Source organism: Marmota flaviventris, chromosome 7, assembly GCF_047511675.1.
Source record: "Marmota flaviventris isolate mMarFla1 chromosome 7, mMarFla1.hap1, whole genome shotgun sequence".
Lineage (NCBI taxonomy): Eukaryota > Metazoa > Chordata > Mammalia > Rodentia > Sciuridae > Marmota > Marmota flaviventris.
In genome coordinates this window covers 103583539-103604997 of record NC_092504.1, presented here as the reverse complement: position 1 = coordinate 103604997, position 21459 = coordinate 103583539, and the positions used below count along the sequence as shown (strand labels likewise).

General features: G+C 32.4%; 1 protein-coding gene across 2 annotated transcripts in view; it reads left to right on the top strand.

The window, feature by feature from the left end:
* Positions 1 to 21459, top strand: part of Grid2 (glutamate ionotropic receptor delta type subunit 2) — a 1380466-nt gene that overhangs the window by 244895 nt on the left and 1114112 nt on the right. For both annotated transcript variants that reach the window (XM_027926659.3, XM_027926658.3), the window contains exon 2: positions 6658 to 6813. In XM_027926659.3, the coding sequence (XP_027782460.1) occupies positions 6658 to 6813 (156 nt within the window). The remainder of the gene's footprint in view (positions 1 to 6657; positions 6814 to 21459) is intronic.

Below are 21459 nucleotides of genomic sequence, written 5' to 3'. Positions count from 1 at the left end.
TGTAAATCCTACTGTGACCAATAAATTGCCCATAGACAAAGACTTGTATTTTTTTCTTTCTTTTAACCTTCTACTTTAAAATTCTTGAAGCTTCTAAATAAAAGGAAGTAAATTTTATATAAGAATTGTCTGTGCTTAAGATTTTACTTTGAATCATAATTTTAACTCTTTTAAGCCTTATAATTAATTAATTTGATATGTTAATCACCAGAGTAGTAATAGGTATTAAATATATGAGTTTGTGCATATATATAATATATTTGTATGTATGTTTGCATATAAATATATGTGTAGATATATGTGTGCATAGGTGTAAATATATTTATGTACAATTAATATACATGTGTATATGTGTGTGTGTATATATAGACATACACACACCACATACACATATGTATGACGTGATTTGAAGGAAACATAATATGGTAGAAATGAAGAAAGCATAATATGGAAGAAATAGCTCCAAACTTGAAATCAGAAAACCTAATCTACACTACTACTACCATATACTAAACTACTAACCCTTAAATGTTTGGCTGTGTAATTTTAGATAAGATGCTTAAAAATTGTAATTTTTGAGAAATTGAATGTTTTTGTATATTATCTCTATAATTCATTTGAACAATGGGCTTGTGAAAACCATATGACTCCCAATTTTCATTATATTATCAAAGCATCCTAATTTTGATATGATCTGCTTCAACATGATATGATCTGCTTTCTGTAATTGTAACAGAATACCCGAGAAAATCAACTTATAGGAGGAAAGAATTATTTTGGCTCACATTTTCAGAAAAATGTCAGTCTACAATCACTTGACTCCATTATATCTGAACCTGTGGTTGAGCAGAACATCATGGCAGGGAGCATGTGGTAGAGCAATCTTGTCACCTTCTGATGGCCAGGAAGCAGAAAGCAAAAGAGAAAGGAAGGCACAGGTGACAAAATACACCCTTCTAAGGATGTTTCTACTGACCTACTTTCACCAAGTAAGCACTACCTCCTGAAGTTTCCAAAACCTCCCAATAGCACATTTACTGATTAATACATCAATTGATTCATCCTTCCATGAGGCAATAGTCCCCATGATGAAATAATTTCCCAGAGGTTCTGCCTCTCTATACTGCTACATTGGGGATCAGGTCTTCAGCCCATGAGCTTTTGAGGGACATTTGAGTTTTAAGCCATATCATCATGCAATAAATTTCAACTGTTTTGCCACCAAATCATTTGTTAATGAACAAAGTAGCTTGACTGATGATTTTTCTGTGTGTTGAGGAAAGACTGATTAGATGGATAGATGAATGGGTTGTTGGATGAATGCATATGAATACATGGAGACAGAAAATGTTAAGCAGAAAATCAGAGAGAGAGAGAGAGAGAGAGAGAGGGAGGGAGGGAGGGAGGGAGAGGGAGGGAGGGAGGGAGGGGGAGGAAGCACAAAATGAATCAACTCTGTTGATTTCAAAGAATATTAAAGATTCAAATATGTAGCAACTATGTTACTTTTAAATGAAAAGATTTTGTTGTTTATTCCATCTTAAATTAACTACCATGAAGAATTTATGTATTTAGACAAAATTAAATGAGTAAAGAAGTGAACTTTGTGCCTTAAAAAAAGTTAAATATCTTTTGTTTTATTTTCAACAGAGAATTCTGACCAAAAGTGTTTTGGGCAATTGTTTTATATGTGTCTTTCTAAATAATGTGGCTTTCAGTGCATATTAATTGTGCAAGGGAAATGTTGACACTTGTTTGCTTTCAATTTTTAGAATGATTAATTTAAAAGTTATTTGACATGTTAATTACATAAAATGATGTAAGTAGATAGTTTCAATAATTCTATTGAAGATGTGATAAAATTTCTTTAAGAAGTATAGAAATATCAATATTTTAAGGGGAAAAATGAGCTCAATGGAGACATTTTCTTTTCTCTACTTCTCTACTATCTTGCCAGCTAAGCAATGTTTCCTCCAATTGCCTATTATATGTATATGACATAAAATAATTAAATAAATGTTCAAACTAAAAATAAAGTGTATGATTAATACCTTGCTAAATAAGTGGGTTCTTCTAGAGTCATGATAATGCCTGTGATAAATTCACATTTAAGTACATTTGCAAGTCTACTTTTGTTTTAATTTTACTTGGAACTTGCTTATATATGAATATAGGAGTCCAATTTTATAAAATTATGCATACATTAATATAAGCAAAGGTTAATCAATGAATATTTTCTTAAATATATTTTAGTTGTAGATGAACACAATACCTTTATTTTATTTTATTTTTTATTTATTTTTATGTGGTGCTGAGGATTGAACCCAGTGCCTCACACATGCTAGGCAAGCTCTCTGCACTGAACCAAAACCCCAGTCCTCAATGAATATTTTTGAGTATATAATAAATTGAAGAGTTCAAACTCATACCCATAGTTAATGACCTTTCTAATATACAAGAAGATAAGTAATTATGATAGCTTGCATTTAAAGACATATATGTATACCCACCTGTGTATCACCATCTTTGTTGTAAGGATTAGATAACAACTTTATTCTCCTCCCATGAAAAAAGCAGACTACCAATCTCTAATAAGGGAGATAACTAGTTATAAAGTGGTATAATAGTAATATTTTGGAGCTACTGTTTTTTTTCCTGTGTTATTGCTTAATTATTCTTCCTTGCAGTTTGGCCAGTAGGAAGTATATATAGGGTATAATTTGTTGATTGAATACCATGGGTGTATGGAAAAATAATTTCATCTGGACAAGTCTAACCTGATATTTTTCCCTCAGCATTATAAAATAAAAGTGACAGTAAAGTATGTTAATAAAAATGCCTTGGAAGGAACTGCCTATTGTGTTGTCATGTTAGTTACCGAGTTATGAATATTCCATTTGAGAAACTATGGAGTTAAGAGTTAAAAGTATTTCTAGGGGCTTGGATTGTGGCTCAATGGCATGTGTGAGGCCTTGGGTTCAATCCTCAGTGCTGCATATAAATAAAATAAAATAAAGGTCCATTGGCAACTAAAAAAATATTTTAAAACAAAAAAGTAAATCTAGGATGTCTGATGTTGGAGTACACTGACAATATGTGTGTGTTAACCCAAAGGGTAAAGAGAGGACATTTGTGTTCCTGCTGAAGTGCATGAAATATGAAAGGCCCTTCATTTCTGAAGTGCTTCCTGTGAAACATACCAGGTTGTTTTTAGAATGCTGGCTGTCTTTTGGGACAAAGCCAAATTTAAGATGAGATTTCATAGCTAAAGAAAAAAAGTAAATAAATACTGGGATTGGAAATGTTGGCTGAGATTTCTAGTCCTTGGGTTCTGCTGTTTGCACTAAGATGAACTGTTTCTTCTGTGTGCTTCCTTGCTGTTTGCAGAAAGATGAACTGTTTCTTTTGTACATTTTTTCAGTATATCTTAATTCAGTGCTGAATTGACTAATTTGCTATCATTTCTGCTGGTTTCTGCCATTTATTAAGCCAGGTTTTAATGTTTAAGGGAATAGTAAGCGTTCTGTCAGACAATAGTAAAATACTTTCATTAAAAATGTATTACCAATATTCAGCCAGAAGTCCCCAACACCTCCTGCTATAAAACAAGGTTGATTACAGACCCTTCTTCTAAAAGACCCATTTAGCATCCAGGACAAGCTGAAACATCTATATAAACACATATCAGTTCTCTTTGAATAGACATTTCGGTTATCTGGTTTAAAATGAATTGCTTACTTCAGGTCCAATTATAGGAAATGTATATCATACTTCCTAACATATTGGTAAAAGGGTTTGTGTATCTTACTCAGATACTATTAAATTTCAATGTAATGATTAATCTCTATTTGTGTAAGAATTATTACATACTAAAATGAGTCTACACAAAATGATTTAACTCAGCATGATAGAAAATCTAACATATTGTCTAAATATTTTTATAAAATCTTAGTCTCAAAACTATAATCCTATCTGTGTCAGAAATGACATGTTACATAAAAAACCTGTCAATTTATCCATCTGATTATAATACTAACATATTAATATTCTGGCTAGTAAATATATCATGTAATTTGGAAGCACTCTATTTATATGTCAATTAAGAAATTATGCATTCCATTCTCTCACAGGTGTAGCCAAGGACAGTATATTTAAATATATAGAAAACAGAAGGCAATAGTGAGAGATGACAAGCCAAAGTATTATTATAATGCATGCAAATATAAAACCATGGTGATAAAAGAAAGTTAGTTTCACACAGTATGTGTCTTAGAAATCACCTTTGCATGGTAAGGTCATCTCAGGGTGGAGAGGTTAAGTGTAACCTGCTGTCCTCATTGAGCCTGAGAATTTCAGCCTTGCTTTATCATGCATTGATTCATGCATTTAGTAACACGATATCTTGATATGTATTTCCCTGGATAGCTTGGAGCTTCTAAATGTATAATATCAACAAAATTGTTGGTGTGAAGTGTCTGTGTGATAGGTAGATATGTATCTGTGTAAATTATAAATATATATTGTGTATACATTTGCGCATGCCTATATAGTCTGTCCCTATGTATGTATACATATAATAGCTGTATCATATTTATACATACAAAATATGCTATTTTTGTATACACTTTTTTATAATTGTTTATAATATGAACATAATAGGGGCTGGGGTTGTGGCTTAGTGGTAGAGCGCTCACCTCGCATGTGTGGGGCACTGGGTTCGATCTTCAGCACCACATAAAAATAAAAGGTATTGTGTCCAACTAAAACAAAATATTACAAAAAATTAATATAACAGTAAAAAACATATTTTGTATATATGGATATAAATTTGTATAGGTATACACAGTCATTTCTTTGTCATGTTATTTACCCTGGATATATATCTTTTACTTATTGGTCAGATGTTTATAAGTAAAAGACGAATAATTTTAAAATGTGTGCTTGCTTAGAACTGAAAGTTAATAATACAAGGAAACCATGCATGGTCAGATGGTAAAGAGTTCCTCAGGTTTGCAGTAAGTTCAAGCTGTGCATAAAAAAAAAAAAAAAATCCCTATAGGTGCAATCCTGAAAGACTGTATCCCATAGTGATTTAGAGCAAGATCATTGGAGTGAAGTAGGCTAATGCTCTGGCCCTTGTTGTGGGACTTTTATTTCATTTGGCATGTGGCATTTCTTGCACTGAAAATTTCCATGACTCTAGTAAGTAGTATATTGACATAGATATTACATAATTATTTTAAGGATCAAATGAGCTACCACATTATTAAAAATTAATGGAAATTTTTAAGCACTCTGAATTATTCTGTACATATTCTTATTTTGTTGTATATATTTGAGGTATAGGCCTTGATATTTTTATATTCATATACATATACTGAACTTTTTACAGTTAAATTCTATGTGTGTATGTGTGTAAGAGCACCTAAAATATACTCTCTAAGCATTTTTTCAGCATACGATACAACATTAATTATTGTACTCATGCTGCACATTACAGCTGTAGACTTGCTTATCTTACATAACTGCAAATTTGTTCCCTTTGACCTACATCTCCCCATCTCCTCACTAGCCACTATTATTTTTCTGTCTGCGTCTATGAGTTTGACTTTTTAGATTCCACCAACAAGTGGGATTGTATAAGTATTTTTCTTCCTGTGTCTGGCCTATTTCATTTGGTATCATGTCCTCCAGATTCATTATTTTATTAAAAAGAAGACACAGATAACATTTATTGAGAAATTACCTATTTAATTTCAATGAGTTATTTACAGTTTGCACTTAGTACGTGTAATGATCTTTACAGATAGATATTAGTTTTCTTAGATTTTTACAGAGGATGAATGTGGGGCTTAGAATTTGAATAGCTCACACAAGGTCATAGACTTAATGAGTGACAGAATCAAAATATGAAATCAATCAATCTGCACTTAGAACCATTATGTTTAACCAATGTTATGTGGACAACCAAGCACCTAGTAAAGGTTAGCTACAGTGCTCATCAGTATCATTGTTGTATGTGTATGAAAAATGTCCTTGCTATTCCCTAGAACTTAACATTACCTCTTTAGGAAACATTTCTCCTTCCCCTCAGTTCACAGATTCATGTCCCTAAATGTTCTATAAATATCAATGAGTTTATCACTATACAAGGTAATAAAACCCCTGTTCAAAAAGTGGAGCAGAGGGGGGCCACAAGGGGAGAAAGAAATAAAATGAAAAGAAAAAGGAATTCAGATTATAGTTTTGATTCCTGTATGCTCTCTAAATGGGCCTTCAAAGTTTTTCTTGATTTTACCTCCTATTATTCACAAATGCATTCTTCAAACTCTGAATTCCTAAAGATCTTGGGATGTAAGACATTCCATGCATTAGCCTGTCCTGCAAAATGCTTTTGTACCTATTATATTGTCCTCCCCCGGCTGTCCCTACAATAACACTTTGATGTACTATTCATCATTTCCATGTGGAAGAAGTGACTGTGTTCCTGCTCAGTTATCATGCTGCTTCTGTACAGTGTGTTCCAGTAATAAATAAAGTGCATGCTTTACGTGAACGTGTATGTTATTCAAATACATAAGTCTCTGTGGCATATTTCCAGAGGTCATGGCAGAGTATTTATGTTATTGTTTAATGGTAACACTCACTTCTTTCTAGGAGCAATTTTTGATGAATCTGCCAAAAAGGATGATGAGGTGTTTCGCACAGCAGTTGGTGACCTAAACCAGAATGAGGAAATCTTACAGACTGAGAAAATCACATTTTCAGTGACATTTGTTGATGGCAACAACCCTTTTCAAGCAGTTCAAGAAGGTAAGTTCCATTGTTTGTTTTTGTTGTTTAATTTAAATAGCAATGAAATGAGCCTCACAAAAGGCCATCCAAAATGAACATCAGTTTTGCATCTTTGCTACCAACTGGGTGTTGCTTTCCTCCTAGAGTGCTGTTTTGTAAATGTTAATGCTGCATTCCACTTTCATCAGAATGTAGAAAGTTGTGTGTGTGTGTTTTTTTTAATTGTACTATCATATGAAAATAGGCATAATTATATACAAAGTTTTGTGGCATTTTTATGACTTTGATGTAAATGAAACATACTTTTAAAATATGACTGTCAGTATTTTTACTTTGGTCTTCTCTGAGATAACTACCACCTTGAGTGTTGTTACAACTTGCAATGACATTTCCAGTGTACTCATGACAAATGCATTGCTACAAGGAAAAACTTTAGATGCTGCATACAAATCAAAGGCTTTGTGCTGGGTTCCTAACATGTTGACCTAGGCTATACTTTTTTTTTCCTTCTACAAATTTTCAAATATTAAAGAATTTTCCTCTATTTTCTCTGTACGTGAGTGAATTAAAAGTTTTCAATGTAAATACAAACTTTTTGTTTTATTGGAAAGGTCATTCCAATTAATGAAAATTTTGACTGAAACATCTTATACTAGTGGAATTCTTTGTTTGATACTGTTAAGAATCTAATTAATTGTTTAGCTACCTCTTCAGTTAAGTGCTTATTGTATATGAAACTATTTGTTTCTAATTGATGTGGTCTGAATGTGTTCTTGCACAAAATTTTATATGGACACCTAGTTCCTGTGTGGTGGTATTAAGAGGTGGATTATTTGGATGGTTGTTAAGTCCTAAGGGTGCTGTCCTCATGAGTGGTGTAACTGCCTTCACAAAAGAGGCCCAAGGGAGATTTTTGTCCTTCTGCCATTAGAGGATACAGCCAGAAGTTATTATTTATGAGTAGGAAATGTACCTCACCAGACATCAAACCTACTGATCCCATTATCTCAGACTTCCAGCCTCCGGAACAGTAAGCAATACTTTCTGTTATTACAAATTACCCAGTATAGGGTGTTTTGTTATTATCAATACAGAATAAGTCACTAATCTGTTTTATATTTTATTGTGATTCTATAGTTAGATTAAGGATAATGGATGCAAATTCATTTAATCAATTAGTTTTATTAAAAATTCAAATATGATTTGGCAATAGAAAAGGAAAATATCACACTTGCTATGGTAAAATTTGGCAAAGAATTTATTTCTTTTGAGTCAAACATTGAAGGGGTATGAAAATTAAACCTAATTGTCTTAAAAATATGTCCTTATCTTCAATTATATCTGTTTGATATGCAGATAACTTTCATTAGACTACATTTTGATCAGTAGCACTGGCTATTCTTAAAATTTATGTTTACTTCTGTCAGAGAATAAATACAATGATTTGTGGTCTAAAGAATTTTTCTTATTAATTGTATAGAGTGAAACAAATATTATTTTGTGAAGTTAACAGAGTTGTTTTTTAAAAAGTCGTCTTTACAACCAATAGGAAAATATAGCTTAAAAATATGATGAAATTTTAAATTTTAATGAGTAATATCAGAGCCAAAAATAGATTAAATAAATAAATATGCAGTAATTTGTATTTTAAAGTCAAAATTACCCTGGGAATTTGGGGATTCAAATAATGAATATGTTGATAAATTTTCTATGGAAACATTTAGAAGTTGTCCAGATTACTGCTAGAATTCATAATGCTATCTGCAAAATAATAAAGAAGACAAATGATAATTTAAAATATATGTATTCTCTGGGAAGCATGATGTTCATTTTTATGTCATTCCTATGATTTCTTTCTAAACCATACTTATTTTAAATGAACAAAATGAGAGCAGGGAAATCATTAGGACTCATTGATATTATCTTTTGATTACATATTAGTTTTAGCATCTCTTCAAATGGCTAAAACATCCATGGTTTTAAAAATCTACCTTGACTGAAAGAATAGTAGAAGGTAAAAAATGAAGGCAGCACAACAGGTAGAAGGGAATTATAAAATCAGAATAAATTTGTTCCTTACACTTTTTTTAAAGACTATGATTTAAAAAGTGAAGATAATCTTTAAAAAATTATTTTTTTTACATGTTGTTTCATGTAACCATCCTATTGCCAGTTACATTCTGGAAACAAAAATATCTCTCAAAAGAAAGATGTGGGTTGGAAAGAAGTTGGGGCACTAGAGTAGATTGAGACAGGGAATGTTTTCCAGATAGAGACCACTAGGTACTTGTGGAGAAGGAAGAGTGACAGCTTGCCTCATGGCTTCTAGTACTAATAAGATGTTCTGGAAGAGTTGGTTTGATGGTTTGCTCTGAGTAATGAACCTGAAATAAGTTCTAGGCAGCTATGGAGATCATTTGTTTCACCATTAAGTAGCAAGAAGGATTTTGCTTAAGTTGTGAAGTAAAAAAAAAAAATTATTATTTTAGAGCTTTTTTGGTAACACACTGGTTTGGAAAGAAAATGTTCAGTTTAAAATAGAACAAGAAACAATTGAAAATTACTATTTTTTAAAAATGTTTTGAGGAAGTAATTTAGGAGATAATCACCCAAGATTGTCAATTTGCCTAAGATCACATCTTTACTATAACACAATTAAAACCTACAAAGGAAACAGTGTTACAAAAAAATCAGAACAGAGTAGGGACGAAGAGCATGAGAAGAAGATTAACATTAAACAGGGATGAGAGGTGGGAGGGAAAGGGAGAGAGAAGGGAAATTGCATGGAAATGGAAGGAGACCCTCAGGGTTATACAAAATTACATACAAGAGGAAGTGAGGGGAAAGGGAAAAATAATACAAGGGGGAGAAATGAATGACAGTAGAGGGGGTAGAGAGAGAAGAGGGGAGGGGAGGGGAGGGGAGGGGGGATAGTAGAGGATAGGAAAGGCAGCAGAATACAACAGACACTAGTATGGCAATATGTAAATCAATGGATGTGTAACTGATGTGATTCTGCAATCTGTATATGGGGTAAAAATGGGAGTTCATAACCCACTTGAATCAAAGTGTGAAATATGATATATCAAGAACTATGTAATGTTTTGAACAACCAACAATAAAAATTTTTAAAAAAATCAGCTTCTTTAAATTTCTTTTAATTCTAAGAAGAAACAAAAGGTTCAAGGATACAATTATAACTAAACGTTTACACATAAAGCATGTCTAATGAACTTATAGAAAATTCAAGGTTTTGGTTTTTCTTTTATTTGAACTTGACAGACTGATACTTGAACAAACATCATGATCAAACATATAGATATTTGGTGATAATAACAATAAATAATAAGGATCAGTGAAAAGAAAGATAAAAAAAAACTTAGTCATCTGAAATCCTGGATTTAGTTTATGGTTAGAATTTCTTCTGACCATCCATATTTAATTTACCAGTTAACATCCTACTTAACCCAAGGACAGGATTGATATTATAAAATTTTTTATAGCTTGCTTACAGTATATTTTGAATAATGATAGTTCTCACAGATGAATATCTAGAAAGTGATGTTTCTGTTAAAACACAATTCTAATGTTCTATGCTCTGGAGGTTTCTTTCTTCCTCTAGAACATATATGAAAAATGGAAAAAAGGGAATAATTTGAGTTATTTTCAAAGTTATAAGTGTAGTAACTGTAAAGGTGGAAAATTATTTGAATACTCTCACCAGATGGATGAAGTAATTGAGAATCAGAGAAGTTAAGTAATATTCATGAGTATTTTTATGGTCACTATGGAAGTATGTAGCAGAAAAGAACTAAAACAAGAGCTTCAGACCACTGGTCCAATATTTTTCTTGCTGCATTTAGTATCCAACTCCCTCCCAGACACACACGTGATAATTTGTTCTCAAACTTGAATACACACACATACATCCTCATGAGATAACAGCATGTTCTAGGATTTGAGTGCTTTGAGAAATGGAATGGATAGACAGTTTATATGTGTTGATATTTATTTGATGCAAACATTTTTATGTTCATGGTATAGAACTGTAGAAAATGTTCAATCTGGGTGATAAACACCAGTAATCAAAATATGTAAATCATTTTTGTTCTTTCAGCTTTGGATTTCTTTATCTGTAAAAGATGAATTCAGAACATAAGTGCATTTTTAAGGCACTTTCATCTCTGGTTTTGTGATTTTTAGAATGCATTTGCTGAATTAGAAACATATAGAAATGGTTATTATTTAGTTTATCATTAGGGAAGGTTTCACATTGCTGAAATTGCTCATAGTTCTTCTGTGACTGACTATAAAATAAATTAAAAAGATGTATGATGCCTATCTTTTGTTTTGCTATTTCATCAGCCTAGTCACCACAATGAAAATAACTCATTAGTATCACCAGAATAAAGAAAAGGCCTTTTTCTAGTTCAGTGGACCTAGACCAACTTAGTTATTGCTAGATTTCTTTTTTCATTTCTCTCTTATAGATCGTTTCCGTTGTGGTATCCACATAGTATATATAGCATAGATATATAAATGTTTGGTGTAAAAAACACCGTGGACTCTACTGAGCAGTAGCAGTTGGTTATTTTGGTAGGGCTTTGCTGGAACCAACATACTATGGCCCATGGAAGGTGAGAATTTATAAGACAGCCAAATCTAGAAAACTGAAGAGAGTACATTTGTAATAGTGTCAGGTTGGAAGGTGAAGACAGAATGAATCCAGTGTAATCTTACATGAACTAAATTCATCAGGGAGAATATAAAATATCATGCAGTGATATTTAATGGTAAAATTCAACTGAACATTTTGGAATAATTGCTCTTATTTTAGAAAAACACCTAAAATTGCAATGCATAATATGTATTAAGGCAGAAGTCACAAATGATGTTATTTGAAAGAAAATATATCATAATTATATTTCTTTATGTTTTATGAATAATGTTGGTATAATTAGCCATGCCAGGCATATGAAAATTGTCCAGTGCTTCTAAAATATTAAAATTTGAATTAGCATATTGAAGTATACGGCATTGAATAAAACTCCATTGAGAAATCCAGGGATGATGGGCATTCTCAGTTGGATTTGACTCAGATTTCTTCCAAAATGAAATGATTGTAATTTTATGAAGTACACTTGTACAACAAGGGAATTGTTTCCACTTTTTATTTATGACACCACTCTCACTTGTTTATAGTCATATTTAAAAGACACATATATCCATTTTATATGTGAATGTGGGATGACAAGCAAATAGCAGAGGTAGAAACAATATAAGGAAATCTAGCTAGAAAAAAGCACTCCTCCAAACTCATCACCATCCATTGTATTTCTGGTGCCATTGGCTAAATCTGAATAGTCTCGTTCAAAGAGGAAATAAATGTAAAAGAATGATTTATGTGTCTGCACTACTTGATACGTTATTGCAGGGATTAGTCTCATAATTTATATTCCTCTCTGCTTTAGTAGGACATTTTACTGTGGTACAAATCTGCTAATTCTAAAATTCTTAAATTGGTGTCTGCATTTTCCTAGCTTAAGAATACAGTGTTTATGTCCCCTCATTCTCTGTGTTTTTGGACCAATTTTAATAATGCAAACTCTAGTTTCTTTTCTGAATTGTCTGATAATAAACTAAATTGGAGAATTTAGTGATGCCAGAGACCAAACAAAAAGATCAGGTAGGTTCAATTTTACTAATTCAATTATTTGCTTCTCTGTTTACTTTTTTATTTTTCTTTCTTTTCCCACATCAAAGTTAGTTAAGCTTTGAGCCCTAGTGTCTAGCCCCAACGTTCTTGTAAGTCCTCCTCAGATACATATGTGTAGTGTAGAAGGAATAAACTAAGCAATTAACTTGCCTTTTCCAAATACTTGCACATTAAGAGGGATTTCAAATGTCTATTGGGCAACTGGACTACCTATTTTCCCCATGGGTCTGGGATATTTAGCTCAGTCATTTCCCTAGCAATCTCTTGAGAATTCCTTTATCACTTTTTCTCCCTGTCAGCCACATTTCCACAACTAATTAATAAAGTCCGGAATCCACATCTGCCTCAAGTGTGAACGTTAGTACTCATTATCAATGTAGTATTAAAGTATAAATAATTCTACATCTGTTAGAGACAAAACCAACATGCATTCCTTTAAACATCTCACACAAGCCCTTTCCATTGAAGATTTGCCCTGTAGAGGAATTAAGATATTATATATTTGGAATTTAATTTTGATCATACTCATTCAAATCCCTGTATCTAAGAACTTTGTAAATGCCCTGTCTTCTTCAAAGATTGGTTTAACCACAATGAGGGACAACAAAAGAAATAAAGGACACAGTGTATGATGCAGCAAACACTAAAATGTGCCCAAGGAAAGCTGTAGAATTTTAAAGTTTGAAAAGACATGCTGTTGTCTTCAATATATACCTTGAATTTTTAAATATGTTCATACTAGAAAGGCACAGGTTATTCCAGCTTTTTAAAATTTTATTTTAAAAAGAGAAGGGTAATTTTTCTCTTAAAGAAATTAAATACTTTTCTCTTTAAGAAAATACAAACATAAATACAAATTGCATAGACTAGTTATTGTTTATGTGTGTTTTTTTTTTTTTTTTGCTGTTCTTCTGTATTTGTAAGCCTTTCTCTTGTCTCATTCAATACCACACTCTTAAGGAATAGGTCTCTAATACCATGACTAGATTGAAATTCAGATGTTTATAGACCTCTGTATCATAATTTTATGGTCTTTTTGCTTCGAAGCCTTTTATTTCACTATCTACAATTGTGTACCGTTATTTAAGTTCAGTCATAAAATATATATTTTAGCAATGCGTGCTGCCCTGGATCTTGTTTTACTTAGAAGAATCTTTAATAGCTTTCTTTGGAAGTTCTTTTTAAAGGAAGTAAAGATTTGTTCTTTTGTTGGTCCTAAAGTGTTTTTTCTCCTACCAATTACTTTATAATAATAACAATAAAAATAAACACTTTCTTCTATATAGATACAGAATATGATTATGGTAACATAATTCAGTTTTTAATCAGTCTTTTATGATACTGACTCAATAAATGAAGTACCTATATGTCTTGAAGTAACTCTGAATATATGGTTTATTAGATTAAAAATCACATTTACCTACCCTCTGCAGTTGTAATGAGAGTTCATTGGGTTGTCATGAAAATAGTTTAAGTTCATGTGGACAAATGATTTCACTGTTTCTGACTATTATCAGTATTGTTGAATTCCAAGTCTCTAATGATCCAGTTTTTTGCTTAGTTTAAAAACAAAGAATAATCTTAATTTTATTTTCACATTTAACACCTAGTTTGGTGCAACTTGTAAGTTTTGTTGAGTTTGTGGGATTCATACTATTTACAGTTTTCTGTACTCTTAAAAAATGCTGGATTATCTTGTAGTTTTCAAAATAATAATCATTGGAACAATCACTTTAGAAAGGAGTGCATAAAATACTAATGTGCAATAGGAAATTGCATATTCTAGGAGAAACGATGAATCAGCAAGCACTTTTGCATGGCCTGTTCTATTCATCCTTAAGCTGTTTTCTCTGTGCAATGCTGAGCTCCCATTAGCCACTCCACAGTCTTTCATGGTTATCTTGACCTTTATTCTATTATCCTATGTGTGGTCCTGATTTGTGTGTACCTCCTCCTTTTGCACAATGCAGTGCTGTTTTTACATTGTGTTCCATCTCCCTTTAATCCTTGATGTCCATATTGTAGTATAAATACACAAGATGTATATATTTGGTTTAATATATGGTCCATTGGATTAAATAGATGCCTGTATTTGAATCTGTTCTCTATACGATTTTCTTTGATCCCTTGATCAAACCTAATTTCTCTGAGCCTTATCTTCTTCAGATGGAAGATGGGAATGAATATACACTCCATGAGGTCATTGCATAATAACTATATGGGGGTCATACTTGTGGTAGATAGGTGTATGCCCTTACTAATCAGAATACATCTTAATAATAGTGGGATACATAATGATTTAGTACCATTTCCAGCCTCCATCAGTATATTTCCATCTCTCGCTGAAATTTCTTCTCAGATATCCTGTACTTCTTGTATTTTTGGTTCCCATGGATACTTCTCAGTATAACTTATTATCTACCTAGTTACCATCATAGTTTTGCCCAGCTGGATCTTTCCTCATCAAGATTCAGAATGCTGTGGTTGTAAAATTATTATAGAATGCAATACTTTTGCTCTTTTTTCCTCTTTTCCTGAGCTAGTTCTGCTAGTCAGCACAGGAAGATGAGAATTATATTTGTAGTATAATTTATTTTGCAAATAATAGTGATGTTGTAACATATGTACTTAGTGTTGGGAGGATTTAAAATACCTTGTTACAATTTCTGGGAAGAGAGAAAGCCTGTGGAGACCAAATTAAAGCTTTCTGATGATTTGTGTAGGCTTAACACAATCAGTGAAGTAAATAATGCACTGAGTCATAACTAAATGGGATTCAGTTGTAGAGAAGCATAATGTTGTAGAAGAGTGATATATATGAAGGTCAAATATAGAAATGAATTCAAGGAAAACTTTATGCTTTGAGAGATGCATCATCTCTGGTATTTGAGCTTATTTCTGAAATGATTGTTTAAAAGGTTATCCTTCTATGTTTTGCACATTTTCATTCTGACTTCACATGGTCAAATATTAACTCTAAAAACTTGGTCACTGGTTTCCATGAATTTCTAATACTGTCTTTTTCAATAACATTATATTATGTTATTTTCTGAAGAATTCATGTCTCATTTCAAAATATATTTGCTTTTTTGTTTTGTTGATAGACTAACAAAACATGATGTTGAGATTGCCTTATATTCGATAAACTGTGCTATCGAATATAAAAATATAAAAAACTAAAAAGTGTCTATTACATATGAAAAATATGATCCAAGGTAGAAAATAAACATCATTTTTCAGAATGTATTGAGAGTGCAAAGCAGCTGTTTAAATCAAAGTGAGAAACAATCTCAAAAAGGGATTATTATTTAATAGTTTTATATGAATTTATAAATATTTTTGTACTCTTGAATATACATTTATATAATGTCAAACAGAATACTTCAAGGTGGTCCTCCATATTCATTCATATAATTAAAAGGAAACCTCAGGTGAGATGAAGTCAATGGGGGATTTAAAAAAAAAAGTAGCAAAGGACACATTCTTACAAGTCAAAAAATAAAAAGCTGACTTATCAGCCCATTCCACCTGCTCCCAAATTCTTTTCTCATTGTGATGTTATTATTTATTCAGTTAGATTCAGTGTTTAGAGTTATTAGTTCCATATTTTTATACAGTTTTGAATTCTTTTGATTTTGCCAAGTTCCAAGGAGTTTTGTCTCTATATTTGTCATTTATTACAACTAATATATATGTATATATGCATATTTCTATTTTACATGCCATATGTACATATGCCATATTTCTATGCATATACCATGTGTATATGCCATATATGCATAAGTATATAAATGTTCATGATGAATATATATGTGTGTGTATGAATGCATATAAAAAATTAGTTAACAAAGTACATTTTTGATCTTTCTTTTGATGCTGATTCCTGCTTTTCAAGGAGCAGTGTAAAAACCTTATTTATTATTTGTGTCAAAACAGAAAAGGGCAGGTTATATGTCAAACTACCACCCGTTAGCTTACTCAAAATTCATGCCATAGTCCTGAGTGAGCACAGAAGGAATATATCACCAGTTTACATTTTCTTTCTTTGGAAAGCACTTAAAACTTAAGTATGGAAACAGTAGGCCAAATGAAACAAAAACTAGGAATTACCAAAAATTTTAAATTTTAAATGTTTGCTTATTTGTAAGATGATTTTTGATGCACTGAAATATACTAGATTGGTTTATACAGATGAATGAAACAACAAAATCATACTATATTTGAAAATAAAAGGAAAATATTATGTGACTTAATAGGAGGGATACGTGTAGGGGTTAATAATGATGAGATGATCATGAAAGATACAAAAAAATTTTTTTCAGCAAAAATGTCAGGTTGTATAGCAGCCAGTCATGAAAAGGAAGAGGGAGCAGCAATCGAGGGTATTGTATATGGGAAAATTGTTTGGAGACAGCATTGCTGTGTTTGAAAGACAAGTTTATCTTTTAAACACCAGAGTGTTAATTTTGATTCATTAACAAATGTTTATTTCTACCATCAAAGTCATTTTTACTGAGTAATAATATTATTCATGAATTTGTTCCCCAAATCAGCTTCAGTTTTTCATGCTCCCTTTGGAAATGGAAGATACTCCAAAGGGAAGCCTAATGGTCTTGCATGTGGGGCTTATGGGGTATGTATTTCTCTTTATCGAAATCTGTTTGTATTTTAAATTCACCTCTGTAACTCTAATTTTGAATATAGTTTTAAAAACATTGGGCTGTTCAAGTAAGGGTTATTTTTCGCCAGAAGAGAGAAACAAAAATAGAGCAAATTAAAGAATGAATTTTCCTGGTCTTTTAATACAGAGTAATGCACAGAGATATATTAATATTGAACCCTGGGAAAAAAACCTCATTTTGTGGATTTTATATTTGCAATTTGCTATACATTCTAACAGAAGGCCTTGTTTGAAAAATCCAATAATGTGAAGTAACATTTAGTTATTTATAACTTACTATGTCCCGTGAGCTGTTAAAAGTGCCTTGGTTTTTGTCTACATAATCTTTATACTACCTTATGACTTGTAAGGCAGTTACTATACTTATTAGCTTTTCACAGAAGAGAAAGCTAAGGAGCAGTTTGGTTAGTCTAACTTGTCACACCAGGAACCTTTGGAAAGGTATTGGGAACACTGGTTTCTCTCTAGGTCTGCTGCTTGGGAGTCACTGACATATCAGTGGATGTGTATTTTCTTCCTTTTTCATGTATCAAACAAAAGGGATGCTTTCCCCAAAGGCACTGCAGTGTTGTCCACATCACTCTCTGGTTTTGTACTTCAGTAATTCCTCCCCTCTTCTATCCTTTGGGCCTAGGACCCATCTGACCTAGGACTAGCGCTGGACTTTTGTACTATCCCTCATTTTTCTTCTGTACCTCTGTCTTACCTGCATAACCCATGCCTTTGTAGAAGAAGCACTTTTCTCAAAATATCCTGGTTTGGATTGTCACTATTCCCTGCAGAGATTTTAACTGATTTCATTCTTTAACTGAAATAAAATCATTTCCTTCTATTGCCTTCTGTCTCTAATAAGCTGAAGTCTTTATGTTCATAGTTTTTTTTTTTTTGTTGTTGTTGTTGTTTCGTTTTGTTTTGTTTTCCTCACTAAAACTAAATTCATGCAATGGTTGACTTGATGTTAGAAATGCTGAGAGTCAGAATCCCTTTAAAAAGGAACTGGGTCTGACCAGACACAGCTGATTTCTGAATAGCCACCCCATAACATAGTTGAATGGCTCTTCATTAAGAGGGCATCATTATTTTTAGTTATGTTAATAAGACAAGTGGAAAGAACTCTATGAATGTTAATGCTCCAGTTATATATTTAAAATGTCTCTTTTTAAAAACCTTATATTTTAATTAAAGAAGTTGATGGATCAGTTGTCCACAAATTCTTGAATATTTTACCTCATTTTCTACAGGGTAAAATTTTTCTATATCTTCCTTTATTCCATTCTTTTAGTAGTGCTTTATTTAAAAACAAACAAATAAAGCTAGACTTCTTCCCAAGTCAGTGAAGGGAAAAAGAAACAAGTCACTTAAAAAAATTGCACAGAAAGGTTTTCTGTTACCTTATAGCTTTTTGTTATCTATGACCAGAATAGTGAAGAGAAACTAATATATTATCTTTTGATTTCCCCGACCCATAGTTTAATATGTGATAATGAACAGCAAACAGACAAACCCCAGGACACAGAGCAAGAGGAAGAATAGGAAAATTCTTGGAAAGCATGACTAGCATTATAAGGTGATTACTTCACACATCCAACTTTTTTCACTGTCTCAGTACGAGACACTAATGTACAGTTAAGGAAGCATATGGAAGCACTGCATCTTCAAAGAACTTTGTAAAAAATAATGAAGTGAAATATATGTCTACAAACAATGAGATTGTGAGAGGATATATGTATATAGATTTGTGTGTGTGTGTGTGTGTGTATAGAGAGAGAGAGAGGAAAAAGAGAAAGAGAGAGAGAGAGAGAGAGAGAGAGAGAGAGAGAGAGAGAGAGAGAGAGAGAGCGCGCGCACACGTGTGAACTGGGGCTGTAGTAGACTGAGGATGAAAACTTGTTGCCACAAGAACACAAACTTAACTCTTCTCTCATAGTCTGTATACTGTTCTCAACTTTACTTGCCCCTCTTTCCAAGACCAATGGTGCTATAGTGATTTTAGCATGGAGAGAATCATGGTAGAGCAAGTAAAATTAAACACTAGTAAATATATTAATTAAGAAATTGTCTTTCATATAACAACAACTCAGTATTTCTTTGAAAATGTGGCTAAAGTAAGGAAAATTATTTGAACTAAAAGATACCACTTCAAAGTTTCAATGCCTTCACTGTGTTTTAAGAGCAAGTGATATTTTAAAAATAACTATCCCACATCTTTAGCAGAGGAATTGCTTTTCACATTGAAGAAAGAGATAAGTTCCCAAGTTTTATAATATAAAAAGTGTTATACATATGCATTAACTAATGCTCTGAAAGAGTTTTTTTTACTACACATTTGGCATTGTGTGCTATAACTCATGGTCATGGCTGTAAGTTCTTACATGAATACATGGATTGTTTCCTAGAAGAGTTGGCAAAAAAAAATGATGATATATATTATGGTTCCTTTAAATGCACTATGATATCTATTTTTTAATTAATGTTTTAACATGACAGTATTTTGTTGGTCTGATTACCACAAGTGGCCATTGTGGCTTGTTGACTCTGTAATCTGAAAATTAACCACTGTTTGTTAATCACTGATTCATTTATTCTTTCATCTACATAGATATTATTGAGAGCTTATGATTTGAAAAATACTGTGAATGTGCAAAGAAATGCTAAGATGTATCAGTGTGGTTACTAGCATAAGAATCTTATGTTTAGCAAGTGACAGATATCAATAACATCATTGCAGAACCTAAATGACCATGATACAAAATACAGTAAGTTATAAAGTCTTCAAAGGACATTCCATTCTTATCCTCTCTCATTATGTGTGTAAAACAAAATGTTACAGGTTTTGAAGGTACTATGTGTCTGTACTGCTGCTCTCCTTCCTTCACACAAACAGAAGGAATTTTTCTTATCTATCTATTCAGTGAATCCCCACTGTTCAGTACTGAGCATAACAGTTCATTTGAAATCAACTAACACCATCTCAGTCTTGTTGGTAATCTTGCTCTTTAGCTGTCATATCTATGTTTATTCATCCAATTGATTAAACAAATATTTGTTGTGTTTCTATGTGCAACAGATTAATCTGGGAATTCATGGTTTACCTGCAAAAAAACAATATCCTGCCTGGTGCATGCCTGTGATCCCTGTGGCTTGGGAGGCTGAGGATCGCGAGTGCAAACCCAGCCTCAGCAATAGCGAGGCACTAAGACACTGTCTCTTAAAAAAGATATAGTAGGGCTGGGGATGTGGCTCAGTGGTCAAATGTCCCTGAGTCCAATTCCTGACATGCCACACACCCTTCCCCCCCCCAAAAAAAAAAAAAAAAACCAATATCCTTTTGTCATATGTAGGATGGGAGAACAGCAAATAATAAATACAATTTCAGGTTGAAGAATTGGTTTACAAATGGAAAAGCTTACTGTGATAGAAATGATGGAGATGGGATGCCATTTCAAATAGAATGGTCAGGAAAATAGCTGAGAAAATAACTTTTAAACCGAGACCTGAAAGATGAAAGGTAGCAAGTGCTGTGGACATTTATGGGAAGGAATTCATGAAAAGAGTTCTGACATTGATTCACTCTAGTTCTTCTTCATGACCACATTTTTATCTTATGAATTATGTACTTGTAACTAATCACACCTTTGGGTATGCTCATTAATTATGTAATCATCATACCTTTGAGAATACATGTATGCATATTCTGGCCAGTACTTGTACTCACTAATATCTTTTGGGTTGTCAGTGCTCCAGTAACTGAACACAAAACTCAAATCAACATAATTATATTTACCTCTCCAAACATCTCAGTATGTGAAGCGAAGGCCTCCCACTGCTCCTGCCTACCCTAGTGAAGATTTCCAGTTTTGAGGGCCCAGACATGGCACTTTTGTGTTTGCCAATTGTCTTCTCCTCTTCCCTTAACTTTCTCCTTCCCCTCCTCCTCCTCATATCAATATTTAGGTATAATTTAAGATACCATAAAATTAATATTATAATTGCATAATTCAATTATTGGAGTAAATTTATAGCATTTTGCAATCATCCAGTTTTACAACAATTTTCATCACTCAAGCCTGTTTATAGTCCATCAGTTTTTGGTCACATACCACCTCCAGCCAATAACAAATTGTTTTTCATAGATTTGTCTCTTCTGGCTATTTCATTCAAATGAAATCTGATAATATGTAGTCTTCTGTGTTATGTATCTTTTGCTTAGAATTGATTTTTGATGTTCATTCACTGCATAGCATGTGTCAAGAATTTTCTTTTTCTT